This window comes from Capsicum annuum, chromosome 9 (assembly GCF_002878395.1).
Source record: "Capsicum annuum cultivar UCD-10X-F1 chromosome 9, UCD10Xv1.1, whole genome shotgun sequence".
Lineage (NCBI taxonomy): Eukaryota > Viridiplantae > Streptophyta > Magnoliopsida > Solanales > Solanaceae > Capsicum > Capsicum annuum.
In genome coordinates this window covers 207,792,461-207,807,426 of record NC_061119.1, presented here as the reverse complement: position 1 = coordinate 207,807,426, position 14,966 = coordinate 207,792,461, and the positions used below count along the sequence as shown (strand labels likewise).

At 35.7% G+C, this 14,966-nt stretch overlaps 1 protein-coding gene and 1 non-coding gene across 2 annotated transcripts in view; both read left to right on the top strand.

The window, feature by feature from the left end:
- Positions 1–1,640: 1,640 nt before the first annotated feature.
- Positions 1,641–14,966, top strand: part of LOC107841784 (nuclear pore complex protein NUP205) — a 49,377-nt gene continuing 36,051 nt past the window's right edge. The window contains exons 1-3 of the mRNA XM_016685629.2: positions 1,641–1,920; positions 5,280–5,375; positions 14,579–14,653. Coding sequence (XP_016541115.2) covers positions 1,780–1,920; positions 5,280–5,375; positions 14,579–14,653 — 312 coding nt within the window. The 5' untranslated portion in view covers positions 1,641–1,779. The remainder of the gene's footprint in view (positions 1,921–5,279; positions 5,376–14,578; positions 14,654–14,966) is intronic.
- LOC124887573 lies at positions 13,382–13,484 on the top strand. The gene has a single exon (XR_007045339.1). It is a non-coding gene; the product is annotated as a small nucleolar RNA snoR100 (small nucleolar RNA).

The window sequence follows — 14,966 nt, the reverse complement described above, 5'->3', positions numbered from 1 at the left end:
GGTTGTACCCTTTAAAGTTAGTCGAAGTACATATAAGTAAAATAGAAAAATCAATCTTTGGAGTGTGGTCTAGTGGTTCAATTCCAATAGATACAAATACTAGAGTTGATTTCTTTCTATTTTTTTTTTCTAACTTTGGTAGATAGATACCCGATATCTATTAATAATGTGAGGTGATATGTATCTCATTAAATTAGTCGAGGTACGCGCAAATTGACCCAAACATCATAATTATAAGAACAATCATGATTATTAAAATAAATATATATAAATAAAAATATACCTTTTTCTAAAAAGGACATTGTTGATAAAAAGAGAATAATATTACATAAAGTGAAATACGAGTAACAATATGGAGAAGGTGTAAAAATTAGGCCAAACAACATAAATCCTAATAGCTTGGATCTTAATTACATAAAATCCTAGTATTTTACATAATTACTGAAAAAATTAATTTTGGGTGTGTTGAGATACATAATTAGCTCCCGATATATCCTACGAATATATAATTTTTTCCTTTGTAAAGATATATAATTAACTTTCGATATATTTTTTTCGATTTTGAATCTATCGAGATACATAATTAACTCCCGATACATTCAACGAAGATACATAAATAGTGAGATTATTAGTTTTTACTTTTATAAAGATAGAAATTTGTGTAAAATATAGTAAGTTCAAGGTGTATATTATTATTTTTCTACGATGCTTGGAATTAAAAAAAAATATTTGATAGGGAGAGTAGGGGTGTTCATGGGTCAGTTTGGGTCGGTTATTGGTCAAAATCATAATCAAACCAACTTGATCGTTTTTTTAAATTTCTAAAACCAAACCAAACAAAAAAATAACCATCGGTTTGGTTCTTGTCGGTTTAGTTCAATTTGATTCGTTTTTTTTTTTCGATTTATAACTTTAGATAATGATAAAAGTTGAAGATTTTTTTTTAAAATTCAATCTAACATATAGATGTCAATCGAGTGTTGTATCTTAACCTTAAAACTAAGATGTCAACTAAGTGTTATACTTCGGCAAAATCATGAACAACATAATATGAACACTTCTAAAAAAATATTTAAAAACTACATTTAACAAAATGATATGATAAACCCTGGAAAATATGCACATAAACTTTTTGCTCGACAAGATTAAAAAACAAAGTTAAGATTAGTGATTGTCTATAGTCTAATGAATCTTAGATATAAATTTCAATATAGAATAAGATATAATTTTCAAAATTAGTATCATTTGTTAATGAAAGTGCGAAATTCATTTAGAATCTTATTGTCAACTGGATGAAGACATATGACTGAATGTATTACGACTAAAGCTAAATCATGATTAAAATATAAAATGTAACAAATATTTATATTGTATTTATGAATAATATTTAAATGATTATAATATATATATATATATATATATATATCGATTCGGTTTAGTTATTTTGCAGGTTATTTTAGAGTAAAATCAAACCAAATTAGTATCGATTTTCTAAAATTTAAAATCAAACCAAATCAAACCTAATCAAATATCGAATTTTTTAATCGGTTTGATTCAAATTGCGGTTGGATTTGGTTTTTAACCAAACCGTCAAAAAGAGTATAATTTATCAAATTATTATTATTATTATTATTACAGTATTATTTTTAAACTAGTGCCTTCACTTCTTCTTCCATACGAAAACCCTAAACTAGGGCTTTTTTCCCGCCTTCTTTTTCTTCTTCTTCCTCTGCTACTGTATCAGTAAGGGTGAAGGGAGCTTAGAGTAACAGAGCAACAATGGTGTCTCCCAGGAATTTACTATCTCTTATCGATTCTACATTATTGGGTCCCACTCCTCCTTCGCCATCGCAGAGAATTGAGCTTCTTCACGCTATTCGTCAATCTCTTCCTTCTTTCCAGTCACTCCTTTCGTATCCGGTAAGAATATATATATAATATTATTTGATATTTACAGTGTAGCTATTAAAGTTAAAAAGGAAAAAGGGAAGAAAAAAGGCTTGGATATGTTAGTCTAGCTATTGGTGGGAGGTGGCAGGTATCTCGTGAAATTAGTCGAGGAAAAGTAAACTTTTCTTATATATATATTTTATTAGATATTTACAGTGTAGCTATTAAAGTGAGAAAGGAAAAAGGAAAAAAAAGGCTTGTATATGTTAGTGTAGCTATTAGTGGGAGGTGGCAGTTATTCCAGGGAATTAGTCGAGGAAAAGTAATTTTTTTTATATATATATTTTATTAGATATTTACAGTGTAGCTATTAAAGTGATAAAGGAAAAAGGAAAAAAAAGGCTTGTTTATGTTAGTGTAGCTATTAGTGGGAGGTGGCAGGTATTCAATTGAATTAGTCGAGGAAAAGTAAATTTATTTTATATATTTTATTTGATAATTTGGTGTAGTGGGGAAGCCCGGTGTACTAAAGGTCCTGCTTATGTGTGGGTTTCAGAAAAGGGCAGGACCATGCTTTATTATAGTAGTTATACTCTGTGTTTTAGAAAGAGGTTGTTTACCCGCGTTGAACCAACTTTACCAGTTACTACTTACTCCGGGCTATTGGAGTAAAAGGCATCTCGGTGCACTAAAGCTCATGCTATGTGCGGGGTCTGGAAATGGCCGGACCATAATGGTCTATTGTATGTAGCCTTACCTTGCATTTCAGCAAGAGGCTCCAAGGCCCTCCTTCTGGTGTAGCTATATTAGTGAAGAAAGAAAACCACTTAGGTAATTAAACTTTTTATATATTTTTTTATTTGATATTTTAGTGTAGCAGACAACCAGATGCACTAAATCTCATGCTGTGTGTTGGGTCTGGTGAAGGGCCGGACCATAATGGTCTGTTGTATGTAGCCTTATCTTGCATTTCTGCAAGAGGCTCCAAGGCTCTTCTTCTGGTGTAGCTATTGTAGTGAAAAAGGAAAAACGCTTAGGCTAATTAAACAATGGTTTAGCGTTAGCAATCATATAACAATGTGGTAAATGAATGGGAGCCTCAGAGTAATGGTTTTAGCAATCATATAGGAATTTACTATCGCTAATTGAATCTACATTATTGGGACCCACACCTCCTATGCCATCTCTGAGGATTGAGCTTCTTCACACTATTCGTCAATCTATTCCTTCTTTTCAGTCACTCCTTTCGTATTTGGTAAACATTTTTATTATATATTTTATTTGATATTTTAGTATAGTGGGAAGTTCGGTGCCCTAAAGCTCCTGCTATGTGTAGCTATTAGAGGGAGGTGGCAAGTATCTCGTGAAGGGAGAAAAAGAAGACGTAGTATGTGTTAGTGTAGCTATTAGTGGGAGGTCGCAAGTATCCCGTGGATTAGTCGAGGCGTGTGAAAGCTAGACCGGACACTACGGTCATGAAAATAAATTATCCATTGAGTTTCGAAGCTAAAATAGTGGATTTCGGAATCATATAAGAATGTGGGAGTGTCAGTGTAGCTATTGGAGTGAAAAGGAAAAAAAAGTAGGATATGTTAGTGTAACTATTGGTGAGAGGTAGCAGGTGTCCCGTGGAAAGGAAAAAAGAGAGGGATAGGATATGTTAGTGTAGTTATTAGTGGGAGGTGGTAGGTATCTCGTGGAATTAGTCGAGGTGTGTGGAAGCTGGACCAGACATCACGGTCATAAAAATAAATTATCCATTTAGTTTCAAAGCTAAAACAGTGGATTTCGGAATCATACAAGGATGTGGGAGTGTCGCTGTAGCTATTGGAGTGAAAAGAAAAAAAGACTTGGATATGTTAGTGTAGCTATTGGTGGGAGGGTGACAGATATCCTTGGAATTAGTCGAGGTGTGTGAAAGCTGGACCGGACACCATGGTCATAAAAATAAATTATCCATTGAGTTTTGAAGCTAAAACAGTGGATTTCAGAATCATATAAGAACGTGGGAGTGTTAGTGTATCTATGGAGTGAAAAGGAAAAAAAGGCGTAGGATATGTTAGTGTAACTATCAGTGGGAGTTGGTAGGTATCTCGTGAAAGAAAAAAAAGGGAGGCGTAGGATGTGTTAATGTAGCTATTAGTTGGAGGTGTCAAGTATCTCGTGGAATTAGTCAAGGTGTGTGAAAGATGGAGCGGATACCACTGTCATAAAAATAAATTATCCATTGAGTTTTGAAGCTAAAACAGTGGATTTCGGAGTTATATAAGAATGTGGGAGCTATGTTGCTCGAACTCTTAAAAAATATCGACGGGTGCGTGTCGTTGGACACGGGTGCGGCAACATTTTTGGAGAGTTCGAGCAACTTAGTGTGGGAGTGTCAATGTAGCTATTGAAGTGAAAAGGAAAAAAGGCATAAGATATATTAGTGTAGCTATTGGTGGGAGGGTGACAAATATCCTATGGAATTAGTCGAGCTGTGTGAAAGCTGGCCCGAAAGTACCCCCAAGCGGGCTAGACTCGGACCTTGTGTAAAGTAGGAGCTTTAGTGAAGTGAAGAAGAAAAAAGGCCTTATGTTAATTAAACAACAGATTTCAAAATCATATAAGATTGTGGTAGATGAAGTGGGAGCCACAGAGTAACTGGTATGGCTATGGCTGCTGTCATGTGATCAGGAGTTCATGGGTTCTAGCCATGGAAGCACAATTGACCATTGTGGTCCAGCCCTTTCAAGAATGTGAGAGATAGAATGAACGATAACTTTAGTTTGAGTTTGATTATATATTGTTGGAATGAAATATAAACCAGAATAGAGTCCTTATTCATAAGAAAAAAAGGTGCCCAAGGGTGTGTGGGTCTAGTGATCAATGAAGTGGGTGGGGAATGAATAAGTCTTAGGTTTAAAGCCTAGTAGAGACAAAAATATTGGGTGATTTCTTCTCATTTGTCCTAGCCTTGGTGGATAGAGTTACCTGTGTGGATTGTGTGGATAGAGTTACCTGGTACCATATGCGGAACTGGTCGAGGTCTGGATACCATGGTTGTTAAAAATAGTTTCATAAGGAAAAAAGGGAGGTCTCTATTATTGCTGAATGTAGAGGATTCATATAGCGTACCTGACCTCAATTAGGTTTGGTTTAGGGAGCAGTTGATTGAACTAGGAAGTTGTTATTGTTATTTTTTACTATTGATCTGTGAATTTCGTTTTCTTGAAATAGTTGGTTGATTTTGCTTTGAGAAAGAAATATGAGCCTGTGAAATGTTTTGGTTAAAATGAGAATTCTTCATATTGTCTTATTTTTTCAACGGACAGTGATGTGGAAGAATTATTGTGAAAGAATGACCTTATCAGTGACCAAGCTCACATTTTTTTTTTCCTAATATGCAGCCCCCAAAGCCCACGGACCGAGTTCAAGTCCAGTCCAAAGAAGTGAGACTTCCAGATTCCGGCCCAATTCCACTGGATGATCAGGATGTTCAAATTGTGAGTTCCATCCCATGTTGTATTCTCGTTGTACCCTGTGTAACTTAATTCATGATTTCTTTTAAAGGATTCTTTTTCATTATTACCAAAGCATCATAATCCCTTGGAAATGAGAACCAGATAACAGAAACTTGTTCAGACTAAGCTATCTACTTAAGAACGGTTTTGCAATATCAAGACTCTAAACCTTGGGAGCACTCGATATGAGCTAGAAATCTTTTTCTATGCAATAATTATGTCTTTTTAATTAATGTATGTACATAGCCGAACCATTTCAACATCCTTAAATGCAATCTCTCCCTTTGTTTTTGTATGGCAGTTGGTACTTCTTATTAGGGGTGTGCGTCGGTCGGTTCGATTCGGTTTTATGCGTTATTGATTCGGTTTATCGGTTTTTGATTTTTAAATATGTAAAACCAATAACCAACCAATAAGATATTTCTTATCGGTTTTCGGTTTATCGGTTTTTGATCATTAACGGTTCGATTTTCGGTTTAACCAATGAGAAAATACTCATAAAATAGAAATAGTAACAACTAACATAAAAAAAAATAAAATCTTAGTTACGTCATAATCTTATACAATGCATTTTAGTTTACAAGAATGTTCAGACTTGAATTAAATGTTAGTTCGGAAAAAATTTAATCTTAATTGTTGGAAGCTACTAAATGCCTTAAGCTTTCCAATACGATAATACTCGTGCTTTATATTGTGCCTTTGTTGCCCTGAATAGGTTAATACTTTGTGAGTCACTGAACTGTGAATAAGTAGTGTATATAACACACACACATATATATATATATTACATAAATAGGGGAAAAATAGTAACTTAGTGTATTCTTATTGGGTTATCGGTTTAATCGATAACCCAATAAGTTAAAACCGAAACCGAACAACACCCAATTCATAAAACCAATAAGAAACCGTTAACCCAATATCAATAACCCAATAGCATTTTTATCGATTCGGTTTATCGGTCTGTTCAGTTTTTGCATACCCCTACTTCTTTTATCTTGTTTTAGGTAATTGTACAGTTTATCTTCAGCTGCATAAACTGTGTGGGTTGGCCATCAAAAGTGGCTGTAGGTTCAATTTGGAGAGATCTGAGATAATTATGGGGTTGTATTGGACTATTGGTTGTGATGAACTTATTGGTGGAAATGTTTAAATTGGGAAAGAATTACTGGGCGTTAACGGAAACAATTCATTCTGTTTGTTATTGGCGAGTTATGAAGATTTGCGAGGAGAATTTGGTGATATTTGGAGGTGTCCTATGATACCAAATGTGCCTTAAATCAGGGCGAATCCCTAAACACATGATAATTTTACCCCCCTCCCCCCCCTAAAAAAAAAGGCGGGGGGTATTAATACACACTTGGTTACCATAGGTTATTGGACTTTGTTGTTTAAACTGAGAGGTGTAGAAGAGCTTATGCGGAAGGGGCACTATTAAGGTGTTCTTGGATGTAAACTATACTCCCCCTGCCCCAAATACTTGTCATGTTTTCTTTTCAAGAGTCAAACGAAATGAACTTTGACCAAATTTTAAGATGTATTTTTTCACCATATCGATATGAGAAGAATTGTGACTTATAGATTTATCAAGTAGTTTTTGAATAGCTAACTTTTGATTTTATAGATTGTATTAATGTAATGCAATTTAGCTTTAAAAGTTGGTCAAATTGGTTCTCAATAAGCTTAATGTGACATGTATTTCGGGATGAGGGAGTAACATTTAGTGTTATTTAATGTTTCTCTGAAATGAATGAAACTATCTCAAATATGCACCTAAATTTATTAATGGAAGAAATACTAAGGGTTCCGATGAGAACATTATCACCCAAGGGACAAATAATAAGGTGCCATCTTGTTGCGGATTAGAGAAGAATTATTCATATATTATAACTAACATAGCTTTTTATTCATTGTTTGGTTACAAAAATATGGATAAGTTATGTTTTTTTCTCTTTTCCACATAAAACATTGCATTCTTAATACAATGTTTGGTTCATGTTTTTCATTTCCACATAGTTAATGCATGTACTGAGGACTCTATGTACTATTTTATGCAAGGTAATAGATGAAATAAGTAAGGCCTCTATAACTATTCCCCGCATTACTAATGACTGCGTAACTGATCCCTGCATTACTAATGTTTGCATAACTGATCCCTACATTAGCATGATTAATCCATGCATTACTGATATGGTAATACCTGCATAACTAATTCCTGCATTACTAATACCTTCATGACTAAACCTTTCATTTCTCATACATGCATAATCACTCCTTTCATTATTAGTACTTGCGTAACTTAATCATCAACCAAACATCTTCGAAGTGCATTGGTGAGAATATTATTCCATGAGTTCATCATTTCAATGACGGTATAGCCCTTTTTTCTCTCTTTAGATTATCTTTCTACCCCCTTATCCTTTCTTGAAGTTTTATCGACTCCCTTATGTCAAGGTAGGGTATGATTTTCATGAAGTGGAGAGTAATTTAAAGATACAAGAAGTTTTTTGGCTATTATAATTTGTTTTGTTGGTGTAAAAGTAGTTTCAATGATAATTTAGATCAATGAATAGACTTTTTGGAGTTGCTAGGAGATGTTGTAGTTGACTCTTATGGATATACCCAACCCTCTTTTGTAACTTTTGATTTCGGTACTTTCTTGGTACTTTGTCAATAAACCTTTACCTTATCAAGAAAATGTTTTTTTGGTTATTATCGGCTAAGTTGCTTGGAATTAGGTGCGGGTGTTCGATATGAATGTGGGTGCTCAATATGAGTGCAGGTGCTTGATGATTTAAATTTTAAAATTCGGGGTATGGATCCAAGTATGCATACAGGTGCAAGGATTCAGCTTGAAATAAAGATCTAAAAATAAAGTAACAAAAATATGCCTAAATTATGATTGATCATTTGGAAGGAAATGAATGCATGGATTTTTGGGAGCATGTTTGAATTTATATTTATTAATAAGTATAGATGCGTCTCCTTATTGTTTTTGGGGTGCAAAACGGCTATTGCAAATGTTATAGAGTTCATGATGAACTTCTTGAACTCATTGGACCATTCAACATTGATCTTGTCCTATGTATATCTTCATACACCAAGGCACATCTCGCTGAATATGTCGCATCAAAACATCCATCACCAAGGCAAAAGAAACGGGCTAAGAGTTGATCCCTGGTGCAACCCTGTTAATGCTCTGAATCCCCTCCCACAGTCCTCACCCGAGTCGTTGCCCTATCATACATATCTTTAATCGCTCTGATATGCGTCACTGGGAACCCTCTAGCCTCCAAACATCTCCAAAGCACCTCCCGAGGAACTTTGTTGTATGCCTTCTCCAGGTCGATGAACACCATGTGTAGGTCCCTCTTTCTCTCCCTATACATCTCCACTAGTCTCCGCACAAGGTGAGTTTCCTCTATCGTCGAGTTATCGGGCATAAATTTGAACTGATTCTTCGAAATAAACACGCTCTTCCTTAACCTCCGCTTAGCTACTTTCTCCTAAATCTTCATAGTATGACTCAACAACTTAATACCCCTATAGTTGTTGCAGCTCTGATTGTCACCCTTGTTTTTGTAAAGAGTAATCATTGTACTCCATCTCCAAGCCTCGAGCATTTTCGCAGTTCTGAAAATGCCATTAAACAATTCGGTCAGCCATTTCAAACCTGCCCCACCCGAAAACTTTCAAAAATCCATCGAGATCTCGTCAGGACCCGTCGCCCGACCTCTACGTATCCTACGAGTAGCTTTAATGGCCTCCTCAACCTTTATACATCTGCAAAAGCCGAAATCCCGACACCCCTCAGAGTGCTCCAGCTCCCCTAACACAATGTCTATGTCCCCCTCGTCATTCAAAAGCCTATGAAAGTACTACAACCGCCTTCTTTTAATGTGCACATGCACATCCTCCACCAATACTTTGCCATTCTCCCCTTTGATGCACTTCACTTGGTCAAGATCACGGGCCTTCCGCTCCTTTGCCATAGCAAGTCTATACAACCTCTTCTCCTCTCCCCTCTCCTCTAAACCCACATACAACCTATCAAAAGCTATTGGCTTAGCTGTCGTAACCACCAACTTAGCTTCCTTCATAGCAATCTTGTACTCCTTTTGATTCGCCCATTCCTCTTCTTTATCTTTATTCTCAACCAACTTAGCATATGCCACCTTCATAGTATCTACCTTCTTTTTAACTTCTTCGTTCCTCCACCAGCCCTCTCGATGTTGGCCAGGCCGGCCCCTTATGACACCCAACGTTCTCTAGCCTTCTCCTTAATGCAACTGACAGCCCTATCCCACATACTATCAACGTACCCCCTACACTCTCACACCGCCATCGCCGCCAACTTCTCTCCTATCTCCAAAACACTAACCAAAGACAAGCCACCCCACCTGGGATCAACTCTTAGCCCATTTTTTTTTTGCCTTAGTGATGGATGTTTTGACGAGGCATATTTAGGGAGATGTGCCTTGGTGTATGCTATTTGCGAATGTAGTGTTGATTGATGAGACCCGAGGAGGTGTTAATGATAAATTGGAGGTTTGGAGACAAACTCTGGAGTCGAAAGAGTTCTGGTTGAGTAGGACCAAGATAGAATACTTGGAATGTAAATTTAGCGACGTGATGCATGAGGACGAGGTGGTAGTGAAGTTGGTTTCGCAGGTTGTTTGTAGAGATGATAGTTTTAAGTATCTTGGGTATATGATTCAGGGAAATGGAGAGATTGATGAGGATGTCACGCACCGTATTGTGGTGAGATGGAGGAAATGGAGGATTGCATCGGGAGTTTTGTGTGATAAGAAGGTGCCTCCCAAGCTTAAAGGCAAGTTTATAGAGTGGCGGTCCGTCCGTTCCCGTTGTATGGAGTGGAGTGTTGGCCAATCAAGAACTCACATCCAAAAGTTGAAGGTGGCGGAAATGAGAATGCTGCGTTGGATGTGTGGACTTACTAGGGGAGATAGGGTTAGGAATGAGATTATTAAGGCAAAGGTGGGAGTAGCCTCAGTGGAGGACAAGATGTGGGAAGTGAGGTTGCGATGGTTTGAGCATGTGATGAGGTGGGGCACGAATGCCTCGGTTCGGTGGTGTGAGAGGTTTGCTATGGATAGTTTCTGGCAGGGTAGAGGTAGACCGAAGAAATACTAGAGGGAGGTGATTAGACATGACATGGAGCAGTTACAACTTACTGAGGACATGACCCTAGATAGGAAAGTGTGGAGAACTCGAATTAGGTTAGTAGGGTAGTACTTGTGGGTAAGTCGTAATTAGTCGTTAGGTGTGTAGTGGGGTAGTCTGCTAGTAGCTGTAGGACTTTGTGCATAAGATGAGTCTCTAGTTAGGTGGGTTGGGGGCTGGATGCTTGTGATATGTTAACGAATTGTACTATTTTGTGGGTGCCTTATTTATGTTTTTTTTTTTCATCTTGTCTTATGTTTTATTACAACCTTATGTACTGTCTCTGCGTCCTGAGTCGGGAGTCTATTGGAAATAGCCTCTCTACTTCTTTGGAGGTAGTGGTATGGTCTGCGTACATTCTACCCTCCCCAGACCCCACCCACTAGGTGGGAATTCACGGGGTATGTTGTTATTGTTGGTTAATGAATTTTAAATACAAATATCTTTTAACGTAAAATACATATTCCTAAATTATAATCTCACTCTAAATTGTCTTTTGATTTCAAAATTCATTGTACTTCTCACAAATTTCTCTATCTATTTTGGTCAAAGTACCCAAAATTGATTGACCATATTCGAGATGGATTCCACGCCAACACCCATGTTGTGACGACACGGGTGCGTCACCGAAAGTGAAGAATCCCCGCATCTTAGGTGAAGCTTTCACTTCTATTTTCTTTCTACCCCTTTCTCTCTTTCAAATATCTCAGGCGCCTTTATTTTTTCAAATATGGCTATAATTTTTGACAAGTAGCGCTAATTACTTAGCATATACAAGGAAATGTTGCGATCATTGCAACTACAAAGGTTTAAGTCCCTGTTCAAAAGTATAGGGATACCAATATCTTGTTATGTATGGTTTTTTGACTTTGCTCCAATAATCTTAAAGGTCTAAACAAAATATTTTGTGATAGGAAGTGGTGAAAATGTCAAATTAAGGAAATAAATGCTATACTTGTTCATTTGCTTAAGCCCCTTTTCACTTTTACCCCATGCTATCTATCTCTTCATTCCAAAATTATGTTATTCAGTGCTTAGCGTTCAATTGTTCATCTAAGTCTTAACTAAAATGGATGCAAAGATCAGTTTTGCAAGTTCACTGATAGAGCATCATCTTGGTTCTGATTTTAATGAATATATTGTTATTATTGTCCTACTAGACAAAAACAGCACTTGTGCCGGATAAGTTGGGATGAAAATAAGGTTGGGCAGGGTGAAGCCTTAGGTGAAGGTTGCAGAAACTTTTAGGTGTGGCGTGGAAGATATTCCGTTGTGCCAGATGTGAAGTGCGTGTGTGTAATATTGACAGTGTGTAAACTTACTCCTAACACAACATTTGGATGGTGGTTTTCCGTGGTATGGTATGGTATGGTTATTAAGAGAACCATGTTTGTTTTGATTGTTAACTAAAATGTATGGTAGGGTATGATTTAATTTCATGGTTTGGTAACCATGAAAACCCTCATTTTATGTAACTATCAATTTGGTGGTATCCCATGGTTCGCTTATTTTTTTTCCCCAATTATGCCCTTATTTAATATTATATAATCCTATTTTATCCTTTACCCTATTTTATTTAACTCCACCTCCCCCCTCCACCGACAAAAAAATAATTTTTTTAATTTATTTTTTACAATAATTCAAAACTTTTTTTCTTACCCCACCCCTACCCCTACCCTCGACCCCCCTCCCCCCACCCCACCCACCCACCCACTCCACTACCTCAACCCCAAATATTTTTTTGTTTTTAAAAATTCATAACTTTTTTCTTACCCCGCCCTTCTTGTACGATTCGTTCTCATTGTTTGATGTTAAATATATACAATTGTTTTTAGAAAATATTTTCCTATTTGCGTAACGAACACAAGAAAATAAGAAAGAAATAATTTATTTTTCTAAAATTTATTTTTGTATTCCATACCGAACACACCCACAGCATACACAAAAGATGCATTCATACTTTGTACTTGTCGTTGGTGGTGATGTTTCAAAACACTAAAAGGAAATGAAATTTGTTACTATAAAAAATGAATCTGATTACATTTATTTTGATCTACTCTTGTATTAATTTTGTTAAAATTTTCATGGTTATAACAACTTAATATATTTACATGGCATAATTTGTGATAAATTAGCAGGAAGAAAATTATTTTATTAACAATTAGTGATAAATTTAATATTTATAATAATTAAGAGCATTTTAGTAAATTTACTAGTTATGATACAGTACCATACTATCAAATCAAATAATAAAACTGTTATTAAACAGCAGTGAATAATACAGTCCATCCAAACACTGTATTATATTATACTGTATAGTACTATACCATACCATACAATACTGAACATTATGAAATCATGACAAACCACCATCCAAACAAAGTGTAAGTATTTGTGGTACTCCTTGGACAATGCTTAATAGCATCAGGGGTTTGTAAGAGTGCTGGCAGGGATAATAATTCCAAAAGGATCTGAAACAAATATGGTTCACTGCTTCTCTCTGCATCTTTTGGACTCTTATGATAGGAGAGAAATAGCTGGTATTGGAGGACAGAAGAGTCATATTCTAGGACTAATAACATCTATTTGCAAAATCTTTTTTTTTGGTGTTGGTAGGCAAATCGATGGCATGGAGAAATTTATGGTTTTCCTAGAAATGTTAGGAGGAAGGAGGTAGTTGCATAATTGTTGTAATTCAGTATATTTTGGTCTTTCTAGAGTCCTAAGCTATTGTACCTTCTTGTTACTTTCATTAATAGTACCCTTCCCATCAGTGCACAATAAGCCAATGCTTTGGATGATATTGAGAATGAAGGAAGCATGGTAATGTGCACAAAAACTGAACTAGAGTCGACGTGTTTGCTGCCTCTGATTCCCCATGATTTTGGGGCCTGGTTTAGACTCACATCCATCTTTATCTATTAGTGCCTTTATCAAGAAAAAAAAATATACACCTTTACCATTTCAGAAAAAAAAAGGAACTCCACTCGCTTCGCCTGACCACATCTTGACCTTTTGCAATCTCTTGCCTAAAGTCAATGTAGGTATTAGAGGACTTCAAGCAAGGTTTACTAATGCAACTATTTAGAGCCCGTTTGGATGGGATTAAAATCTGGTCAAACCAACTTTTAATCTCTTTTTTAATTTTTTAAGGTGTTTGGTACAATAGCTTAAAAGAATCAAAAAATGAGAAGCTGGGTACCCCTAACTTTTTGCTTTTTAGCTTAAAATTCTTTTAGGTTTGACCAAAACATTACCTTTTTATCCCTTATATTTTCCTCCAATTCCAACAATATCCTAAACTTGTAGCCCTTAAATATATAGTTTTTTTTCTTTTTCTCTTTGCCGCTTCGCTTCATCTCTTCCCTCCAATTTCCTCTTCATCTTTCTTCTTTGTTTTCATCGAATCCATCATTAATCGGAGGTTTGTTAAAAATTTTTATTTTAAAATTAAGAATTATAAATAATACACCTTATTTATGGTGTTAACAACTTTAAGGATATTTAAGTCATTTTAACAACAAAAAGTGCTTAACATCACTTATTTACCAAACGCATCAACAACTTTTTTCCAGTTTCAGCACTTCTATCCAAACACTTATCTACTTAATTTATAAGCATTTATTTTAAGCTTTTAATCACTTGAACTAGAAAGTTATTTTTTTAATTTTATCCAAACGGGCTCTTAATATAGTGGTTGGGGAAATATTAGGGGAAGAGGAAGACAAGAATCACCTATAATGAACTAAACAAATAATTATGACGCGTGTGGGAGGTAGCAGGTATCTTCTCGAATTAGTCGAGGTGCATGTAAGTCAGTGCATACACCACGGTAATAAAAAATTGTGTTCGCGCATAATGGTGGAATTTAAACGTTTATATCTACTTTGTCTTTGAATAGAACACTTCATCTTATCTCTTTGTGCGTATTGTAAATTTTTCTTTTTCACGTTTGTTTTGTTGTTGCAAACCATTTGCATTGTCTAATTTGTTATGTGATATAGGCCCTAAAGTTGAGTGATGATCTACATCTTAATGAAGTAGACTCTGTTCGGTTGCTTGTTTCTGCCAATCAAGAGGTAAACCTTTCTCTTTATATGTTTGTCTTGTAGGAAAGTTTGTAACTTCTTATGTAATCAGTTTGCTCACCACGAAGAGTAATATACAATTTATAGGTCCAAGTTTCCTAAGTGATGTAACTCAATTTAAGAAGTTTGATGATAGAAGAACTACACCATAAAAAAGTTAAACTTCTCCTGTTTGATAATAATTTTTCTCTCTTATGAAATGGGCCTACTTTTTTTAACTCTCTTCCGAATGGTCTAAACTTTGACTATCCACTACTCTGATGATCATTTCTTTCCTTCTTAGCTAAGGTGAATAAAACCTTCT